A 20,353-nucleotide genomic window follows, 5' to 3' on the forward strand; every position below is an offset into this window, starting at 1 on the left:
GAACTTTTCCCTTTGTATGTAGGTATACTGACTATTACCTCGATTTCATAATATTTTTGCTTTATTTTATATATTTTGCTTAAATGTCTAGCTTCTTTTTCAAAGAAATATCATAAATATAAGCCAAATCTAATCTGAATACTATTCGTCATGTTTTGTTGAATAATAAAGGAAAGTCGTATAGTAAAATACCAGTTAACGGGCAGCAGCGTCTTCTGTGCTAGTCCCTCGAACCATCTATAATGCGATCACCATTCCTTTTGCCTAGCGTGGTCATTGGTGGTGATGAACCTTTAGGAGTCGCATTTAGTCCAGCAGTGGACTGGTTTGTTAAATGTAGGCTTTTGATAATAAATGATGGAAACTTATCTCAATAAAATGGCGGATAAGTTCGGCAGCTTTAATTTCGATAAACTATGTAGAAGCCTCCTTTAGAAATTTATTCTTTCTTCAATTGGGTAACTAACTAGTAACTATGGATTACGTACGCTTGACACTAAACATCTACGAGAAAACCATCGTTCTTTTTTCGAGACACCGATAATACAATACAACGATACTCATCCATTTAACATGTTACCTCTATAAACAATTTTCATGATATCGTCATGTACGTCACAAAAGGAAATCCAGTGTATCTCGACCTCCCATACCAATCATATTACCGTGTCGAGGGCCTCGTTTATCATGAGCTGAGGGAGACGCGGGGGGTCAACGCCATGGTTAACCCCCTACCCCCTATATCGATCGAGCTTTGGCGCCAGCATTATATCGTTGGTATATCTCGGAGCCGGTTGTATTCGAGCTGAAGACATCTGATTATAGGACCATTTGTCTACCCGGTTTGCTCTCATAAACTTACAAGTAAGTACAAGTAAAAACGTCAGTGAAGAACTCAATTACCTTCTACTAGAATTTAGATCTATCTTCATTCATCAAATTTGATTTTTCTTTGAAAAACTTCTAATAATAGATTAGTACCTAATAATTTCCAATAATGCTTACGTAGTTGTACATTTCATTTAGCTAAGTTATTATATTTAATCAAGTCTCTTGAGTAACGAATTTCAGCTATAGCGAGAGTTTTGTTTATATACCTTTAAGTAATATGGTCATAAATTAGTGGCATCTGCATATCGTCTGCGAAAGGTACATAAGTCATTTATGGGATTGAGAATATGCTTTTATAATATGATTCCTAAGGTAATTTTGGACCTACCAATGCATAAGTTTAAAGAATATGTTAAAACACATTTGATGAATTTCTTAATGACAGATTGCTTCCTGGAAAGCATCCGGCTCTGCTTTCATCACTCACAAGATAGAAAAATGAATGTTAAAATGTAAAATGTAAATTGTTTATGTTGGAAAAGAGCAACTGCTGAGTTTCAACTGTTAAAAAAACAATATGACTAACTCAAAAAATTCAAAATTCATTTATTTCAAGTAGGCCTAATACAGCACTTTTGAAACATCAAGTCTGTCTGTTTGTAGTGACTCAACCACCGGTTCGGAAGGCAGATTCTACCGAGAAGAAGCCGGCAAGAAACTGGGCAGTTGCTGTTTTCTAACATGAACAATTTACATTATACATTTTAACATTCATTTTTCTATCTTGTGAGAGATGAAAGTGGCGCCGGATGCTACCAAGCAACCTTGTCATTAAGAAGTTCATCAATTGTATAGTAAAACTTTAATGTTGTTAAGATTAGTATTGCTTAGCTAGGTAGGAACTTAAAGCCGTTAATGGTTTTAAAAAAAAGTACGTACTAAGCCAACTTTACTAGCATTCTGTGGTATGTTTCTGATTGAGTACGAATTTGGTGGTATTTTCCCAGTTCCTAGAAGAACTAGAATAAAGCGCGTGAATCTGTCTGCTCTTAGCCTTATTACTAAACTACCTTATATGTCATAATAATTGACAATTGTTAATCAGAGTACACTTTTATGCCCATTGACCCGTTTTAGTAAGTTTAATAATTATGAGAATATCTTTGTAGTAGTATGGATATTATTCAAGGATGACTTTTTTAATTTCATTTAAATATACTTGTATTTTGAATTAACTGCTTATTTCAATTTCATTACATTATTTTTACTATCGATATTTATAATTTATATATTTTTGCTTTCAAATTGTGGTTGTTATTTCTTTTTTAATGTTTTTTTTTTGTTTTTTTTTTATATGACATGACTGTACCTAAGTTGCACGCCAAATTAATGGTAATGCACTGTTTCAATAAAAAAAAGCTACATTTGTAACATCTGATTATTATTAATATTAGGTAGGTATTTGAAGTGTCTGTTTTTTTATAATTTTCTTAATTTGATGTGCATTATAACAGCTAGAGAATGTAAATAAAAAAATATGTTATGACATTGGTATCATGAGAGAAGCCTGTGCCCGGACCGAAGGGAAATTTAAGTCGTTTTCAGATAATATTATAATTTATATTTTCTATAGTAGTGTTTTTAGTTAAGTATTATTGATTTAAAGTTGTTATAAAAACTATTATCTTCTTAATATGCCATCTTAATAGTACTACTTATAACGCTAGCTGTTGCCAGCGTACTTTGTTCGTGTTTCTTACGGTTTTGTACAAATCCCGTGGGAACCGTTTGTTTTCCCGGGATAAAAGACGAAGTTACACTCTAAAATCAAGTACATTGGTTGCATAGTCAGGGCGTACAGTAAGGACAAACAGACAAACAAACACATTTTCGCCTTTATAGGATAAGTAATCTATACATATAATAAAATTGGAGTGTCTGTTTGTAATATTGAAATAACCGTTTTTTACTACATGTATATGAATGTCTGTCTGTTTGTTCCGACTAATTTCTGAAATGGTATGATCGATTTTGACGGGGCTTTTATTGGCAGGTATTGATGTAATAAGGAGTAACTTAGGCTATGTCCATTTTAGAATAATATTTTCTATAATCGAAAGATTAAAAAACAAAAAAAATTAAAGACACCTAAACAAAACTTAATTGGAAAAGTTCTATTTAAACACTACACCTGTTTTTTTTACAACAATATACAAATTATGCTTTAAAACAAAAAGAAACGCGGACGAAGTCGTGGGCAACAGCTATTATGTAATAAAGAAGATAGCCTAGAAAGGGTTATCAGTATTCTTCTACATCATAACTTAGCCAGTTTCCGCACATGAGCTTTTTCGCTAGAACTTACAAAATTCACTAGTGATTAGAATGTTTGCTTGCAAAGGATAAGGGTAATAAGGCTTATTACCCAGTTGGGGTCAAAAATTGTTAGGTTAGGTTTAAAACGAACTACTCTATGATCAATTAGAATTACATTTACTGATGGACTCCATATATTATGTGGTTCAAAGTTAGGGTCATAAGTCAATAACCTTAAGATTATACTACTCAAAAGTGTTTTCAAGATGAAGATTTTATTTCGTATATTATATATTATTATATTTAAATAATTCGTTCATAGGGCAGCGCATGATTGCAATTAATGTCAATGTGTATATTATGTCTAAGTTTGTTGTGGGCTTCTTCTTAGACCGGGACGCGTTTGGAACCCTCGTAGCTTTAGTTTTAAGTTTACGAATGTGGTTATCGCCATCATCTCACTACCGTGTAATTCTTATGTACGCATCAAAAGTGACACCTGTGGGCCTACTTGAATAAAGATATTTTTGACTTTGACTTTTGTGCTTAGAACTGTGAACGTCCGCAGTTCTTCATGTTTTTTAGACATTTATAACTCACTCGTTAGTCTAGTGACCAGTTTGTCTATCACGATGCTTGTTTGATTTTTGGGTCGGGTCTAAAATTGACCCTCACCATCCACCCCCTTGACAAATTTATTCCCAAGTTTACCTGGAGTAAGCTAAGGTAACGCATGTTAACAGATAATATTTTTTATAAGCCCGCCAACCCACTATTGAGCAGTGTGGTGGGTAAGCGAGTTAAAGCTCTGAATCTTTTATTAGAGAGTAGGACTGCCCAGCCGGGCTAGCACGGGCAGGAGATAAAAATTATATTGCTCAATCACGGAAACATGGAATAGGAGAAGTTTTCCCCCATTTATTATTACACATATTTGGATATTCTTTCTCGCACAAGTGTGCGTCAGTGCTCTGAGTTTTGATAAAGCTGTGGGAGAGATAATTTTATTTCCCCGGGGATATAATTGTCTCCTGCCCATGCTAGCCGTGCTGCGTGCAGCTGTAGGCTAACGTGCTAAGTTATGATAATGAAGGATTTATATAATACTAGATATGCCTTGCGGCTTCGCCCGCGTAAATTTCGGGACGCAGCTGATACATAGTCTACACCCTCGTAGTCATACATGAGATTTTTGACAAACATTTTTGTATCTTACGTAAAAAATATAATTTTTTAAATAATAAGTATCCTATGTTTTTTCTGATACCTCCAGGTGTGCAAAGTTTCATGATGATCGGTTAAGTAGTTCTGTCGTGAAAGCGTAACAAACAAACTTACAATTGTAAAAATATTCCAGTCCAAATAAAAACCAATTTCAGAATACACTATCATATATTTTGTCAATTACGCAAACAATATACTTCCAATTTAGAGTCTTAAAATAATTACTCTTTTACTAATATATTCGTTTCCCTTTTTCCTTTTTCCTTTTTAAAATCTCGCCAAATCATCCCAAACGCCCGATGTCACTCTTTTTACGCTATCCTTTCTTCTTTTTTCCCCGCGTCGCTTTAGTCGCCAGTCCTTTCAACTTTCCAACGTGCCAGCACCTTCTTATCAAATATAAATACTCCAAATCCATTACTGTTTTTATCAAAAGGATTCATTTTATTGATTTGCATATCATCTCGTATTGATAATCTAGCTTAGAATGGCATTTATCTGTGACGAAAATTCAAGTAACCTTACATTCGTCCACCCTGACGCCGTATATGCCCCCATACACGCATCAGGTGATAACCTTACACAATCACATTTATAATATTAATTAATTAATAAATTGAAAATGGCGGTGCCCACTTATAAATCCCAGTACCTAGGCAAACACTGTCCTTAGTAGGTGGATATAGATATGAGTTAATTTAGCGTCATGGCCATTATCACCACAATTTATATACAGTAGTATCACTAAGAGATTTTTATGAGAATGAAGCAATCGTTTTTGTTTCTAGACCAGTATTTACCCACCAAATATAAGATTATATTTTTTTTCGGGATTAATTTCACCTATCCTATTACGTAAGTAATTTTTACCAGCTGGCGTTTTTTTTTGTAAATACGTGTGTTCTGAGATGATCATTTTAAGATAAACTAGTAGAGAACACGAACAACAAACAAGACGAACAAGAACTATTGGAGAAATTTTCATTCCCATTGTTGGAGCCGTCTCTCAGATGCAAGAGATATAGACATTAATATAAACCAGCTGACCCGTGCAACTTCGTCTGCACCAAATCGGTTATTACCAGAAAACACGAATAAGATACCTTTTTTAAAAATGAATCCTAGCTAGATCAATTTATTACCCCCGAAACCCCCTGTATACTAAATTTCATAAAAATCGTTGGGAGCCGATTCCGAAATTCCAATTATATATATACAAGAATTGCTCGTTTAAAGATATAGTTTCCAAATAGCTTTAGGTTTAAGTTGGCGAACGAAGCTATCTATATAATACTAGCTGACCCAAGCGCCATCTGTCGGGCTGATTTGTGAATCTAAACCATCCAGGGTGCCACCAAAACCCATACAGAAAAATTCATTCAAATCGGTCCAGCCCTCTAGGAGGAGATCAGTGACATACACACGCACACAAGAAATATATATAAAGATATGTATGAACGCTTCATAAGTGCATGTGATAGGCCTACATGAATAAAGAAAATTTGAATTTATATATAAATTCAGCAGTCAAAGTCAAAGTCAAATATATCTTTATTCAAATAGGCACATAGATGGCACTTTTGATGCGTTATTATATACAAAATGTGTACATAGCAGTGAGTAGTGATGGCGATAACTACAATCGTAAACTTAAAACTAAAGCTACGAGGGTTCCAATCGCGCCCTGGTCTAAGAAGAAGCCCACAACAAACTTAGCCGGGTGTTCTTTTTGTTATCACCATCTCACATTGTCATTAGGAAATATTTAAGAAGCAACCTGGTTAGAGCAATTGTTTACACCCAAGCTTTTTTATCGTTTACGTAATCCTTTATACTATAATAGGACTTTTCTATAAGCTTTCGCTTAATACAAACTTTGAACTTCTTTAGTGACATCCCCAAGATATCAACCGGTAATTTATTGTAAAATTGTATACAATTTCCTTTAAATGAATTGCTTATTTTGTGTAGTCTAGTGTACTGCACTGCAAGTTTATTTTTGCTTCTAACGTTCAAATTATTGCAGTCACATTTTCTTTTAAATTTTGATATATTTTTGTGAACATACATTAAATTTTCAAATATGTATTGGCTATAGAGTGTCATTATTTTAACATCTTTAAATTTATCTTTCAATGACTCTCTCGGACCCATTTTATAGATCGCACGAACAGCCTTCTTCTGCAGCACGAAAATAGTGCCAATATCAGCAGCATTACCCCATAGTAAAATTCCATATGACATAATGCTGTGAAAGTAACTAAAATAGACTAGCCTAGCAGTTTCTATGTCTGTCAGGTGGCGTATCTTCTTTACTGCATAGGCAGCAGAACTAAGCCTGTTCGATAAATTATTTACATGAGGGCCCCATTGAAGTTTAGCATCTAACGTTATTCCTAGAAATACTGTTGTATCCACCAGGTTCAATTCCTCATTATTAAGTAGTATAGTGGTTTTTACATGTTTAACATTTGGTAATGTGAATTTTATGCACTTAGTTTTATTTTCATTTAAAACCAAATTATTAGCTTCAAACCATTGTACTACTTTAGCGAGATAGTTCATTAAAAAAATAAATAAAAATTAAATAATATCCTGAATGCACTTAGTTCACTATATTTTAAGAAATGTACCTATGCGATGCGTACTTAATAAAGTGACAGGAGTCACATGATTAGGTTTTCAGTGTCACAGATAAATCACAGAGACAGTACATAATGTACTTCTAAAGCCTGTGAAGTATTATTTCGGTTTTCATTTACACGTTGTAGATTACACACTACAGATTCTCCTACCTTTCGCGGAGTATAGCAAATTATTTTCATTTTTAATCTACTTTAATATAGTTTGTTTGCGCATAATTTAGTTTATCATTTCGAAGATAAATTCGCGAAGTAAAACATTCACCCAGTCCGCAAATAATTCGGAGATACACCAAATAAGTAGGTATATCTACTTTGGTATTGAAATGGTCGATCGAAATGTTTTGAGGGGTTTGATTAATTATTAGTATGGCTCTTTATTTTTTAACAACTTGATCTAAATTAAATTCCAGCGTTGTCCTGGCTAAAAGCCATTACAAATAAAAATAAATATCGGTCGAATTAAAAATAAAAATAAATATTCATTTAATTCAGACAGGTGTCTATATACAAATGTTTATTTGTTAGTAGGTACGTGTTTGTAAAGAGTCTTTTAGTAAATAGTTTTTAGTTGTAATCCTACTAATATTATAAATGTGAAAGTTGAGTAACAACTTTCACATTTACTATAATATCACGCAAAAACGGATGAACAGATTTGTTGCATGTAGCCTTTGACATGGAAAAGAACATAGGCTACCTCATATCTCGACTCCTAAAGTAGGGGGAAGATTAAAATGGTTTACGAGCTAAGGTGCGGGCAGACAGCTTTGAAATTTGGTATGCTATGGAAAAGTACAAGTGAAGTAGTACTTCCTATACCGATCTCGTGCCCGTGGTAGAATTAAAAATTGGTAACGAGCTTTAGACCCAATTCTGAAGTTCACGTAGATGAAGTCGCGGGCAGAAGCCAATGAAATATATCGAATACATTGACTCGCTTCTAGTGATTTTGGGATTTCACGAATTGGGCGCCAGATAAATGATAATTAAAAAAAAATCATTTCAGGCCGGGTAGGCGTGTACTTTTGTACGTCAAAACAAAAAAAAAATAAAAATAATCACATCAATTATTATGCCACAAGTGTGTTATACTACAGTAAGTGTAACACACTTGTGGCATATCACCCTGAGTATAAGTCCAATAGTTAGGCAAAGAAAAAAGGACATTGCTCCTCTCTTAAACGAGGATTACTTATAACAGCTTAGACCCACCACGCTACTCTAATGGGGATTAGCGGGATTATTTTGTATCAAATTTAAACTTAGTACATATTCAATTTCACAAAATTTATGTATCTATCTATAATTAACTATCAGATAAATTAATATTTACAAACATTAAAAAGCTTTAAATGTGTTATGTACCTATGTATGTACTACGTAGGCATGCGAGCGTCTTCGGGCCATGCCTGTCTTATTATTATTGACGTGAATCGATAACGGCTAGCACTGATAATATCTGTAATCGTTCTGAAGGTCAAGGTCGGCAGGCCTTAAGGGCTAAGAAAGTAGGTACTTATTGCACGCCAAGAATCCCTGCCACGTAATGTGCTGTTGGTATGACAGATCGTTAACGTGCGTATTCCGTTCATTTATCGACTCCGTATTTAGACCATTCATGTTTGTATATAGAACTTAATTCAATTCAAACAATTCATTTATTTTAAGCAGGTCTAAAACACAAGTCTGTCAATTTGTTATTACTCTACCACCAGGTCGGAAGGTTGATTCTACCTAGAAGAAGCTAGCTAGAAACTTAGCAGTTGTTCTATTACAACATCCGCGTTTTACAATCATTATTCTGTCTTTAACCTTGTCACTAACCTAGCATCGTCTATCGCTATTATCGAAATCAATATATAAAACATAATAGACATTTCCGGGGCACAGGCAAATGATTTTTTTTATTTACTTACAGATGCTCACCGATCAGTTACTCCGACATAGTTTCTGACTGATACTAAAACCTCGTGGTGCTGTGCATTACGACACTAGTGAATCTGTGCGTATGGGTGACGTATCAACCGATTCAAGCCTTCTTATCCCATTCTTAATGGTCCCGAATCAAAGTAAACCACTCACTCTCAAACTAAACAGCGTGGCAAGACAATCTAGCCGATACTCAGCAAGAGATCCAAGATTAAGACGCTAAATTAATGCAACCTAAGTCAAACCAGTATTATTCTTTATAAGTAGCATAATATGAAATAAAAAATGGAATCGCTAAAGGAAAGTCCAAGTGTTATTCTGAGAAATAGAACTCCACGTGATAGGATTAAGGCGCAAGAAGCTGTTCGGGAGTCATTATTAACTGATTCAACATCAGGAATTGTGAAAGGTGATGACGACACTACGAGCATCGATTCTTTTTCAAGTCCTGAATTAGACATCAGTAATAAAGAATCATTGTTATATTTCAAAACTGGAGAAGTGCGTAAGAGTGTGCAGTATGAAGAAGACTTTGACGGAATCAAACTTGATAATGCAAATAATAATCAAACGAGAATTAATAATTGTGTGCCAGTAACTAATAATACGTTCGAAGCTATTGAAGTTGGTAAAGTTATGGAAGATAAGAAAATTGTAACTAACGATGCTAAAAAAGTAACTATACCAGATGGCGGATGGGGTTGGGTAGTAGTGCTTTCCTCCTTTGTAATTTCTATGATCGCGGATGGAATCAGTTTCTCTTTTGGATTATTATACATTGAATTTCTGGATGAATTTCAAGCTAGTAAATCGACTACAGCTTGGATAGGCAGTCTATTTATCGCAGTACCACTACTATCAGGTCCAGTAATGAGTGCATTAGTTGACCGATATGGATGCCGAAGTATGACAATATTGGGAGGTATTATTTCAACTATAGGCTTCGTGCTGGCTTCGATTTCCACTACTTTAGAAATGATGTTGATCACATTTGGTGTGATTGCTGGATTAGGACTTGGCCTTGTGTACGTGACTGCTGTTGTGTCAATTGCTTATTGGTTTGAAAAGAAAAGGAATCTAGCTGTTGGTTTAGGGGCTTGTGGTACCGGTGTAGGTACATTCATTTACGCTCCAATGACACAGTATTTTATTGAAGAGTTTGGATGGCGAGGAACAATACTCCTACTATCTGGTACTTTATTGAATTTATGCGTGTGTGGTTGCGTTATGCGAGATCCCGAATGGTGGATTTTGGAACAAAAGAAGCAAAGAAACTCAAAGGATGATGATAAAAGTAATAAAGATGATGCCAAATCTAAACAATCAAGCTCTGTATCTATTGCCAATGTATGTTATGATAATGAAACTGTTACACGTGGAAAAAGTATGAAGAAATTAATAAATAAGGGATTATCACCAGAACAAGTGATAAAAGATGAAGTGACCATTATACAAAAACAAGAAAATGTTTTTTTGAATAAACAGTGTAGTAAGCGAAATTCTGAATCATTAGTTAATATACCGACGTACCTCACTTACGATGATAAGGTAAAATAAATAATACATTAGAATAATTTGGTTCATAATATGCTTTGGAAATATCCTTAACTTAATTATTGTTCTTTCAGGTGTCTAAAATAATACTGGATGCACTAGTAAATGATGCTAGTCATAAAAATGATGCAGATATAAAAGTGCCATCATTTAAATCGCATTCTTTAGAAGAAAAAGAATATGAAAATAGTCCGCCTATAGTTAAATTTACAAACGACGCTCTCCAAAGAACACATTCCGAAAAATTTGATCATAGTAAGGAAAAGATTTTAGAGAATTGTCAATTAAAACATCCAAAGTTAGGCCAATTGAGGAAATCTTTGTCAGAAACAAAAGAAAATAAGCCTTTAATAAAGCAAGACAGTAAAGAAAGCAGACGGGATTGGTTCAAGAAACAGCTTTCAATTAACCATCACTACTTAAAGGACTTGAAAATGCCGTTGAATTCAATAAGTCATCGAAACGCAATGCTTAATATAAAAAGATATAAGTTAAAAGCGTCTTCCTGCCCAGATATTTTTAAGAACTCTATGATAACTGTGAATGAACAAGAAGAGGTAAGTTTTAAGTAGTATTATAAGGTAGTAATCGTTGTGATATTTAAATTAAATAATTGTTTTATAAATATAACCTAAAATAAACTATTTAAAACTAAATAAAATCTAAAACGTCCTCGAAACCACCGCAGCGAGGCACAGTTCCTAAGATGCTGGCAGCATTGCCCCTTTGGATGGCCAAACTAATTCGTTGGCCAAGGTAAATGCCCGCTCTAGGATCACCGGTAGACTCGATAACCCTTTTCGATAATTCTTTGAAAAGGGCTCTTGCCGCCGAACCCCACGGTCCCAAAGTCTCTACTCCAAAGAGCACAAAAATGAAGCTGCTATCCAGGTTTTCATATTTACGCCTCTTGGCCTGCTCGGCACTGGTAGCAGCCGCACCTACCATTCACGAGGTGGCCTGAATGTGTGATGCAGCTAGGGTATCAACACAAGTTGCATCCCACAGAAGTGACCTTCCAAGCCTCCAAGGTATGAGTGTCATACCATCAGGTCTCTTGCCATCGCTCCGCGCCAAACCAATAGGTTCTAATACAGCTGGTACGTGAGCCGTAGCAAGAGATCGTCGGATGATGTCGTTGATGGTGCTATGGCGAGAGAAGCGACCAGCGCTTCTTGAACAGGAGAGATGGTGACCGTAAGTGTCAACGCTGTCACCGCAGTGGCATCGATGAGGCTGAATTATAGAGGCACCAAGCCTAAGACCAATCACCACCGACAGAGTGGTGTGGTCTAACATAGTGCCCAGGTTAGCTGAAGGGAGAGCATGTAGCCAGTAGCCGGACTCCTTAGCAGAGAGAGCGAGAAGACGAGCACGGTCTCTTTTAGATGGCATTTGGTCTAAAAGTGTGTCAAAGGTGTTTTTGCAAATAATTTCGTCCCACTGTCTCTGTGAAGAAAAAGAAACCGGCAAAATACTGGGACTAAGAGCAGACCAACTATTTCTTGCCTCTGCCAAGTATGACACTTCTATGGAACCCAAAGAATTGGATATAATTTTTTGAAAAAGTGTGTGTGTACGTACACAGAGGAAAGAAAAGCTGGCAGCGAAACACTCGAAATTTTGCGAATTCCAAGACCGCCATACCCTATCGGAAGTAAGGCCTGGGTTTAAATTAATAAGGAAAGTAAACTAACGGATTATCGAATTAGATGTCTATGGAATAAAAAACGATTCACCAACTCTTGGGTGATAAATATTGGTGAACGGTTGATGTATGTCTAGGAATCTCCTTTGATTGGGCGTTACTTATTTAGGTATTGCCTTGTTCTTCGAAAGTGAAAACGAGTATTAACTACGAACGTCGCCAACTTTTTTATACGTTTCTTACTCTGTTGCGTTTTTTTTTTCGTAACACTTTCTTACAAACGAGTTATTTGATTTACTCTTTTGCTTATTTAGGATAGGTAAATGTGTAATTTTAACGCAATGCAGTAGTATACTATAAGGTTTCTCCAATTGTGTAGTTATAAGGCAGCATTTTCGTTTCAGTTAATCCATGGTCCATAAAGCTTGGGTTAGATTATCCCGTCGCGTCATTGGTCATTGGCGTCTTGTAAAAGAAATAAAAATAAATACACACACATCGCTATCTAGCCTGAAAGTAAGCGTAGCTTGTGTTATCGGTACATAACACAAGCTACGCTTACTTTGGGGAAGATGACTATGAAATAATTTTTGATTAATGGCTTTAGTCAATAGACGGCCGATTAACGCAGTGAGCAGCGATCCTGCTTTCTGAGTCCAAGGCCGTGGGTTCGATTCCCACTCCTGGAATATGTTTGTGTGACGAACATGCATGTTTTTCAGTGTCTGGGTATTTGTATGTATATTATAAGTAATTATGTATATTATTCATAAAAATATTCAGTCATCTTAGTACCCATAACACAAGCTACGCTTACTTTGCTAGATGGAGATGTGTGTATTGTCGTAGTATATTTATATATATTTATTTTATTTTACAGAAATGGTATGACGATTGCCTCAGCTGCCTCGCTGATATGTTCAACGTGAACCTCTTTAAGAAGATCACCTTCAACCTCCTATGCTTTGGCACTATCATCATATTCGTATGGTTTATAGTCCCATACTTCTACCTCGCTGAGCATATGATACAAGAGGGGTATTCGGAAGACGATGGTGCATTTATGTTGAGTTTGATTGGCATTACTAATACTATTGGAATGGTAAGTGTAATATTTTAAAGCCCATTTGACTCGTTACACGAGCGATTGACTGCAATCACACTCAATGGTAATTTATGTGGCCTAAAATATGGAGCCAGCTTGACTAGATTTAATCTTAACTCAAGAAACCTATATAGTATAGTGCGAGGTTAAGAGGAAGCCGAAGATAAGTGCTTCGTTAGAGTCCCATAACACCCTATCCATCCATCCATGTATCTTCATCATGTCTCCATGTAACAATAAGTTTGATGGCAGAAGGGGGAAGGGTGGAACTGATTTGAATAGCGAACCAAATCGTTCCAAACTGTAGGATCGAAATCCATGTATTTTTAACATTGTTGACGCAAAAAGTGAAGACTTTCATGTTTCACTGTCAGTGTATTTTTAGTGTTGAAACTTACTTGTATTTTCTGTTTTATGACCCTTAAGGCCAGTTTTTAGATATTATATATGGCAACTGTGTGCCAGAAGCTTTTCTTGCATTGTAACCTCATTGCCATAAAGCTATAGGTACGTCATATTATTCAAAAAATTCAACAAGATTGAAATTTCTGCAAGGCGGTGCTTTTGCTGTTTCGATGTCTAATATTCATTAAGATTCAATTCTGGGTACCAGCATTCTTAAAAAAAAAAAACTAATGCCCGTTTTCACTAACGACGAACAAGGCAATGCCTTAATAAGTAACACCTAATCTAACGAGTTTCCTAGACATACATCAACCGTTCACTTATAGTTATCACTTACGAGTTGGTGAAACGTTTTCTTCTATAGATTGCCTCAAACATTAGGCATTTGAAGCCTAAGTTTAGTGAAAACGGTCATAAGTTTCATAGAAATTGGTTTATCTCCTACGAGGCCAGTACACAGCTGATACGCCAAGTTACCAATAAATTTAATCCCAAATCTTGAGATGGCAGATTGAATTTTTCCTCACATCATCATGTCAACCAATCGACGTCCACTGCTGGACATAGGTCTTTTGAAGGGAGTTCCACAATACACGGTCCTGGGCCGCTTGCCTTCAGCGGCTCTCAGCGACTCGCCTGATGTCATCCGTCCACCTCGTTGGGGGCCGGCCTACGCTGCGTTTACTGGTGCGGGGTCGCCACTCCAGCACCTTAAGACCCCAACGTCCATCGGTTCTCCGAGCTATTCCCCACCCATTGTTCTTTAGCTTTGCAACTCTTTGAGCTATGTCGGTAGCTCTAGTTCTTCTACGGATCTCCTCATTTCTGATTTGATCACGTAGAGATACTCCTAGCATAGCTCTCGCCATCGCCCGCTGAGTGACTCTGAGCCTTCTTATGAGGCCCATAGTTAGATAAATTTTACAATGCTATGATGCGTACGAGGTGACTTAGGGAAGATGACGGAGAACGGGATGCAGTATCCTCATTGCTTCTACTCCACTGCGATCATCAACCTGTCTGCCCATCGTGATGATTATGGGAAAAAAACCCTGAGAGAGGCCTTTAACCCAGCAGTGAACTGTTATAGGCTATTAACGATGATGATTTTCATCTACACAGAAGAGTAGTAGAACAATAGATAGAACTACTAAATTCAAATTTCATTTATTTCAAGTAGGCCTAATTTATAAGCACTTTTGAAAAGTCAAGTCAGTCTGTTTGTAGTGACTCTACCACCGGTTCGGAAGGCAGATTCCACTGAGAAGAGCCGGCAAGAAACTCAGCAGATTGCTCTTTTCCAAATTCAATCAAAACAAATCAAAGTTTTACTAAATTTAATCTCCCATCCGCAGATTCTGGATTGAATTAACTAATAAATTCGGACGTAGAAATTAAAAGCTTATGCGTTTCAATTCGAATTCAAATTAAAAAAATTCTTTATGTAAACCTATCACAGGTGCTTATGACGTGTTCATACATTTTTAATTTTTACTTTATTTTACAGTGGCTGGGTGTCTATATGTATTTTATAAGTATCTATGTATATTATTCTCTGACGTTATTATTAATAAAATTATTCATCAGTCATCTTAGTAACCATAACACAAGCTACGCTTACTTTGGGGCTAGATAGTGATGTGTCGTAGTATAGTATTTATATATTTTATAAATTTTTGAAGCGTATAAAAATTTTCGGAACCTACAGGATTTGAACCTGCAACTCTCTGGCAATCGCGGCCTGAGCGCTTTCTGCAATCAAGCTACGGCTCTCCTACCGTCGATGCCGAAATTAGTATATGCCTTTCACATAAGTCTTATAGCGACTGTTTATAGCATCATCATATCAACCCGTTACCGACCAACTACAGGACATGGGTCTCCCTCACAGTGAGAAGGGTTTAGGCCACCACGCTGGCATAGTGCGGATCGATGGACTCCACACGACTTTGAGAATATTAAGGAGAACTCACGGGCATGCAGATTTCCCCACGTTGTTTTCCTTCACTGTCGAAGCAAGTGATATTTTTATTTTAAAATGCATGTTGAGCTGGGATTCGAACTCAGCCTCAGAAAGTGAAGCTGAAGTTTTAACTTCTTGGCTATCACCGCGTTTAGAAAGATGGCATAAATGGCAAACTTCTACCCCTCTATGAGTTATGTACATACATTTTAGGGTAGGCTACTAATACTTTTGTGCTTGTATGAAGTGCACGGCACAGACCGCGTTCCATTTTTGTGAGATGACGGTGATAACTACATTACAAACTGTCACGACACATTTCAAAGGTCACCTCATGTTTTCGCTTCAGGGTTTCAAACGCCCATAGATCATGACTGAAAATATATTTGTAAGTAGTAAAAACCGTAGCCGTGCCAAATTCTGGTTTTCGCATAATACTACTGTCACGGAGCGGAGGTGTTGGATTACTCTGCCTTCAGCCAATTTTCGGCTACCTGTTTTCACGGTCATATGTATCTACATCTGTATTTCTATACCTACTAATATAAAACACGGTTTCGTAGCACAGCAATGACCCAGTTAATCTGTCAAATGTCTACTATTCATAGAAAGTGGGGAAAGTTAAATTTATAGTTTCGTGTTAAGAAGCATCCCATATCAATTGTTAGCGGCGCGGTGCGGTGGGGGTTTGCTCTTCTTTTACGCTACGAAATGATGTGATTAACATCAGCATAATCATTATCAAGCCGTCACCGGCCCACTACTGGTTCTCCTTTCAGAATGGGAAGGGTTTAGCCCGTAGACGTGGTCGTCTACGGGCTAAACCCGTACAGTACAGATCGTATTGTAGGCCACGCTGGGCAGGCGGGTTGGTGATAGCAGGTCGTGCTACTAGTAGAACAGAGGACTCTGCCACCCGCTCTCCATTTTATTCCCTAAGTCGCCTCGTATGACCCCCCCGGGAAGAGGCGGGTTGGTGACAACTGTATTCTGATCTGCCGTCACCACACGGCCTAATTGATTGTAGGTCTACTGGCTTAATTCAAATTTTGTTCTAAAAAAAAATAACTCCTCACGCTAAAATGGCGGATTTCAATGTAAATTGGTATTTAGGTATAATCAAAGTAACAGAGCTCGGAGAAACATTATACGTTGGACGTTGAACCGATGCACCCGCACCAGTGAACGCAGATTCAACGCACAACAAGGTGGACAGACTTTCATCTCTCACAAGATGAAGAAAGATGAATTTTAAAATGTAAATTGATGATATTGGAAAAGAGCAACTGCTGCGTTTCTTGCCGGCTTCTTCTCGGTAGAATCTGCCTTCCCAACCGGTGGTAGAGTCACTACATACAGACTGACTTGACGTTTAAAAAGGCCTACTTGAAATAAATGAATTCTGAATTTTTGGCTTAAGAATTTTGAATAGACGAGTCGCTGAGATCCGCTTAAAACACGCGACCCAAGACCATAGACTTTCTCTCTATGAAATCTTTATATCCAGAAGTGAATGTCAATCAGTTGATATAATGATGATTAATCTTACAATCACAGGTTACGCGATCAGCTCATGTGCCACCCAAAACCAACTCTATATGAGAAGTAAAGGTTCTATACTCTCTATCCTGAGATAGTGGTTCTGCTTCCAGACGTAGGGTCTGTAGAAGGCTGATGATACAAAACATACATACAGTTTAACAAAAGTTTTTATTTTCAGGTATCGCTTGGCTGGATAGGGGACTTCCCGAAAGTCTCAATCAGCAACCTGTATGCAGTTTGCCTGATACTCTGCGGAGCGTCAGTAGCAGCCATACCCAAAGCAGCGTCAAACTATTGGATTCTCGCTTCTATTTGCTCCTCCTTTGGATTGCTTTTCGCCGCATCGTTCACTTTTACACCGAGCTTGTTGGTTACGCTGGTGTCTTTGGATGATTTCACGTCGGCATATGGATTGGTTTTGTTAGCTCAGGGTATTGGGCATTTGATTGGGCCGCCTTTGTCAGGTGAGTTTCTTTATGAATTATATAAAAAAAAATCAGAGGCAGGTAGGTGAACTGGCGAGCCCGTACTTGAAATCACAGTGTTGGTAAACTCTCCGCAAGGTGGGACTCGAAGCAAGTCACAGGGAGTCCTTAGAAACGTGTAGCACAAGACCAGAATATATGTCAGTCTCAATACCTTGTCTCGTATGGTTGTAAAATACCTTATGGTCAACAACTTTAACTAACTTAAGAAAATATAACTAGTAGGTACCAAAGGTTTTTGATAATTGAGTCAAAGGAAAAGTGCATAATGCCATGCAGATGCTGGGGTTCTGATGACACATAGATTGTAACATATAAGGCGAATGTGCAATTCAGAATGTCTCCAACAAATGCAGATTTCTTTTATATGTTTTCCATTAACATTATCAAAAAACGACTTTACTTGAGTAAATTTTCTCGACAAAATAAAGAATTTTGATAGTAATTAAGTGTTACCAATTCACAGAAGAAAACCCTTAAAATTCCAGGTCTCATTTACGACCTCACTTCATCCTGGGAGCTCTCATTTTACCTCGCCGGAGGCTGGATCGTGGTCGCAGGGGTGCTGATATCTTTCATACATCCCGTAAAGAAGTACCAGCAGAAACGCGAGGCAACTGAGGAGTGTGAAATCAGTATGGCATAGATACGATACCAATAACTTGCTTACTTGTTCTCTTTTTGACGGGACAAACACGAGCTCTGCGGAATAAAAATAGCCAAAGACAAAAAGCCATATTTAATTTTCAAACTTGGTGATAAGCAGGGGTTCCAGTTTAGTTCCATATATTTTTTTTACCAATTTTATTTAATTGATTGATTAGTGGTAAAGTCTTTTCAGTTGCATGTTCGACCAAATCATGAGGTCTTTAGTGCGATGCCCTATTCAGTAATAGGTGTTTATGCCAACATGTTCTTAGCTTAGCCCGAAGTTAAGACACGGGAATTTTTACCTTTCTGTACCTCGAAGAGCACGTTTAAATTCTTTACTGTTGTCGTAAAGAAGTTTCCTATTGTCCTATGCAGTCAGGTTTCTTCGCTAGTTGGAAAGGAAAAATGGAAGGACAAACTGGTTTAGGCGCTTCATGAGAAATAATTGTCCATTTTTGCGACGCATACTGCAGACTCCTCGCAAGATATTGTCTCAACAAGCTTAAAGATAGTAATAAGGCATCAGTTACGCATACCTAATTAGGTAAAAAAAACATTCCTACTAAACGTTATGTTTTTCAGACGGCTTTTAGTACACATAATTGTTGTAATTTGTTTTAATTGTTTTCGTGATTACCTTAATGTTTATTTGGGTTATCCATGTAATTAAACACTGCCCATCATAATATCAACCCATTATCGGCCCACTACAGGGCACGGGTCTCCTCCTACAATGAGAGGGCGGTCAAGGCAAGGTAGTCCAGAGTCCTTCACGCTGGCCCAATGCGGATCGGTGGACTTCACACATCTTATGGAGTACTCTGAGGCATGCAGGTTTCCACACGATGTTTTCAGAGAAGTTCTTTTGTTTTTAGATCAGGTGGGCCATGTTTGGTCCATTAATATAATGACAAGGTTGCTTGGAAGCATCCGGCTCCGCTTTCAGCTCTCGCAAGATAGAAAAATGAATGTTAAAATGTAAAATGTAAATTTTTGATGTTGGAAAAGAGCAACTGCTGAGTTTCTTGCCGGCTTCTTCTCGGTAGAATCTGCCTTCCGAACCGGTGGTAGAGTCACTACAGACAGACTTGACGTTTCAAAAGTGCTTATATTAGGCCTACTTGAAATAAATGAATTTTGAATTTTTTTTAATTTAATAATTAATGCTTACTAATATTTTAAATGAAGCGCACATAGCCCAGTGGGTGTGACTTCGTCTTCACTTTCGGGGGAGGCGAGTTCGAATCCCAGCACGCACCTCTACCTTTCAGAGTTATGTGCGTTTTAATCAATTAAAATATCACTTGCTTCAACGGTGAAGGAAAACATCGTGAGGAAGTATGCATACCTGAGAGTTCTCCATAATGTTCTGAAAGGTGTGTGAAGTCCACCAATTAGCAATGGGCCAGCGTGGTGGGCTACGGCCTAAACCCCTTCTCATTGTGGGTTGAGACCCGTGCCCTGTAGTGGGCCGGTGATGGGTTGATATGATGATGATGATGATGAATATTATAGATGCGAAGGTTTGTTTGTTTGTCCTTCATTTACGTCGTAACCAAGCACCCAAAAAACTTGTTTTTGTATAGAGTTAGTTGAAAGGATGGAGAGTAAGATAACCTTCTTTTTATCCAAGGAAAAGGAACTGTTCCCAAGGGATATGGAATAGACCCTAATAAACGCAGAAGACGAACCGAGAGTAAAATTTATTATAAAAAAACGTGTGTCTAAGTACTCACACTTACTTTTTGGCGTAACAAGATAAAAATCTTTTAAATTTTTTTATCTCACGCCTTATTCTATGTATGTAGAGAAAACGAAACTAACAATAGAAAAAAGTTATTTAATACATTGAAAGTTTTATTATAACGCATTATCTAGTTATCTCGAACTATTATCGGACCACCAAGTTTCACTGAACATTAAATTTGAGATTTTTGTACAATTGAATCCATTAATTCACTGGAACTAGATAGCAGAGTTTGAAAATTTAAAGTTTACACTGTTAAACCTCATAGCTAACTTCAGGGTGTCGATTTTTTGCGACAGTAAAAAGTG

The 20,353-nt window shown here is 37.0% G+C and overlaps 1 protein-coding gene across 1 annotated transcript; it reads left to right on the top strand.

The window, feature by feature from the left end:
• Positions 1 to 789: 789 nt before the first annotated feature.
• On the top strand, positions 790 to 19,134 carry LOC120629302 (monocarboxylate transporter 14-like). Its single transcript, XM_039898208.1, has 6 exons — positions 790 to 864; positions 8,935 to 10,493; positions 10,574 to 11,056; positions 13,028 to 13,249; positions 17,341 to 17,626; positions 18,136 to 19,134. Exons 2-6 carry the CDS (start codon positions 9,231 to 9,233, stop codon positions 18,291 to 18,293), a joined length of 2,412 nt encoding a protein of 803 aa, XP_039754142.1. The 5' UTR covers positions 790 to 864; positions 8,935 to 9,230; the 3' UTR covers positions 18,294 to 19,134.
• The last annotated feature ends 1,219 nt before the right edge of the window (positions 19,135 to 20,353 follow it).

This window comes from Pararge aegeria, chromosome 14 (genome assembly GCF_905163445.1).
Source record: "Pararge aegeria chromosome 14, ilParAegt1.1, whole genome shotgun sequence".
Lineage (NCBI taxonomy): Eukaryota > Metazoa > Arthropoda > Insecta > Lepidoptera > Nymphalidae > Pararge > Pararge aegeria.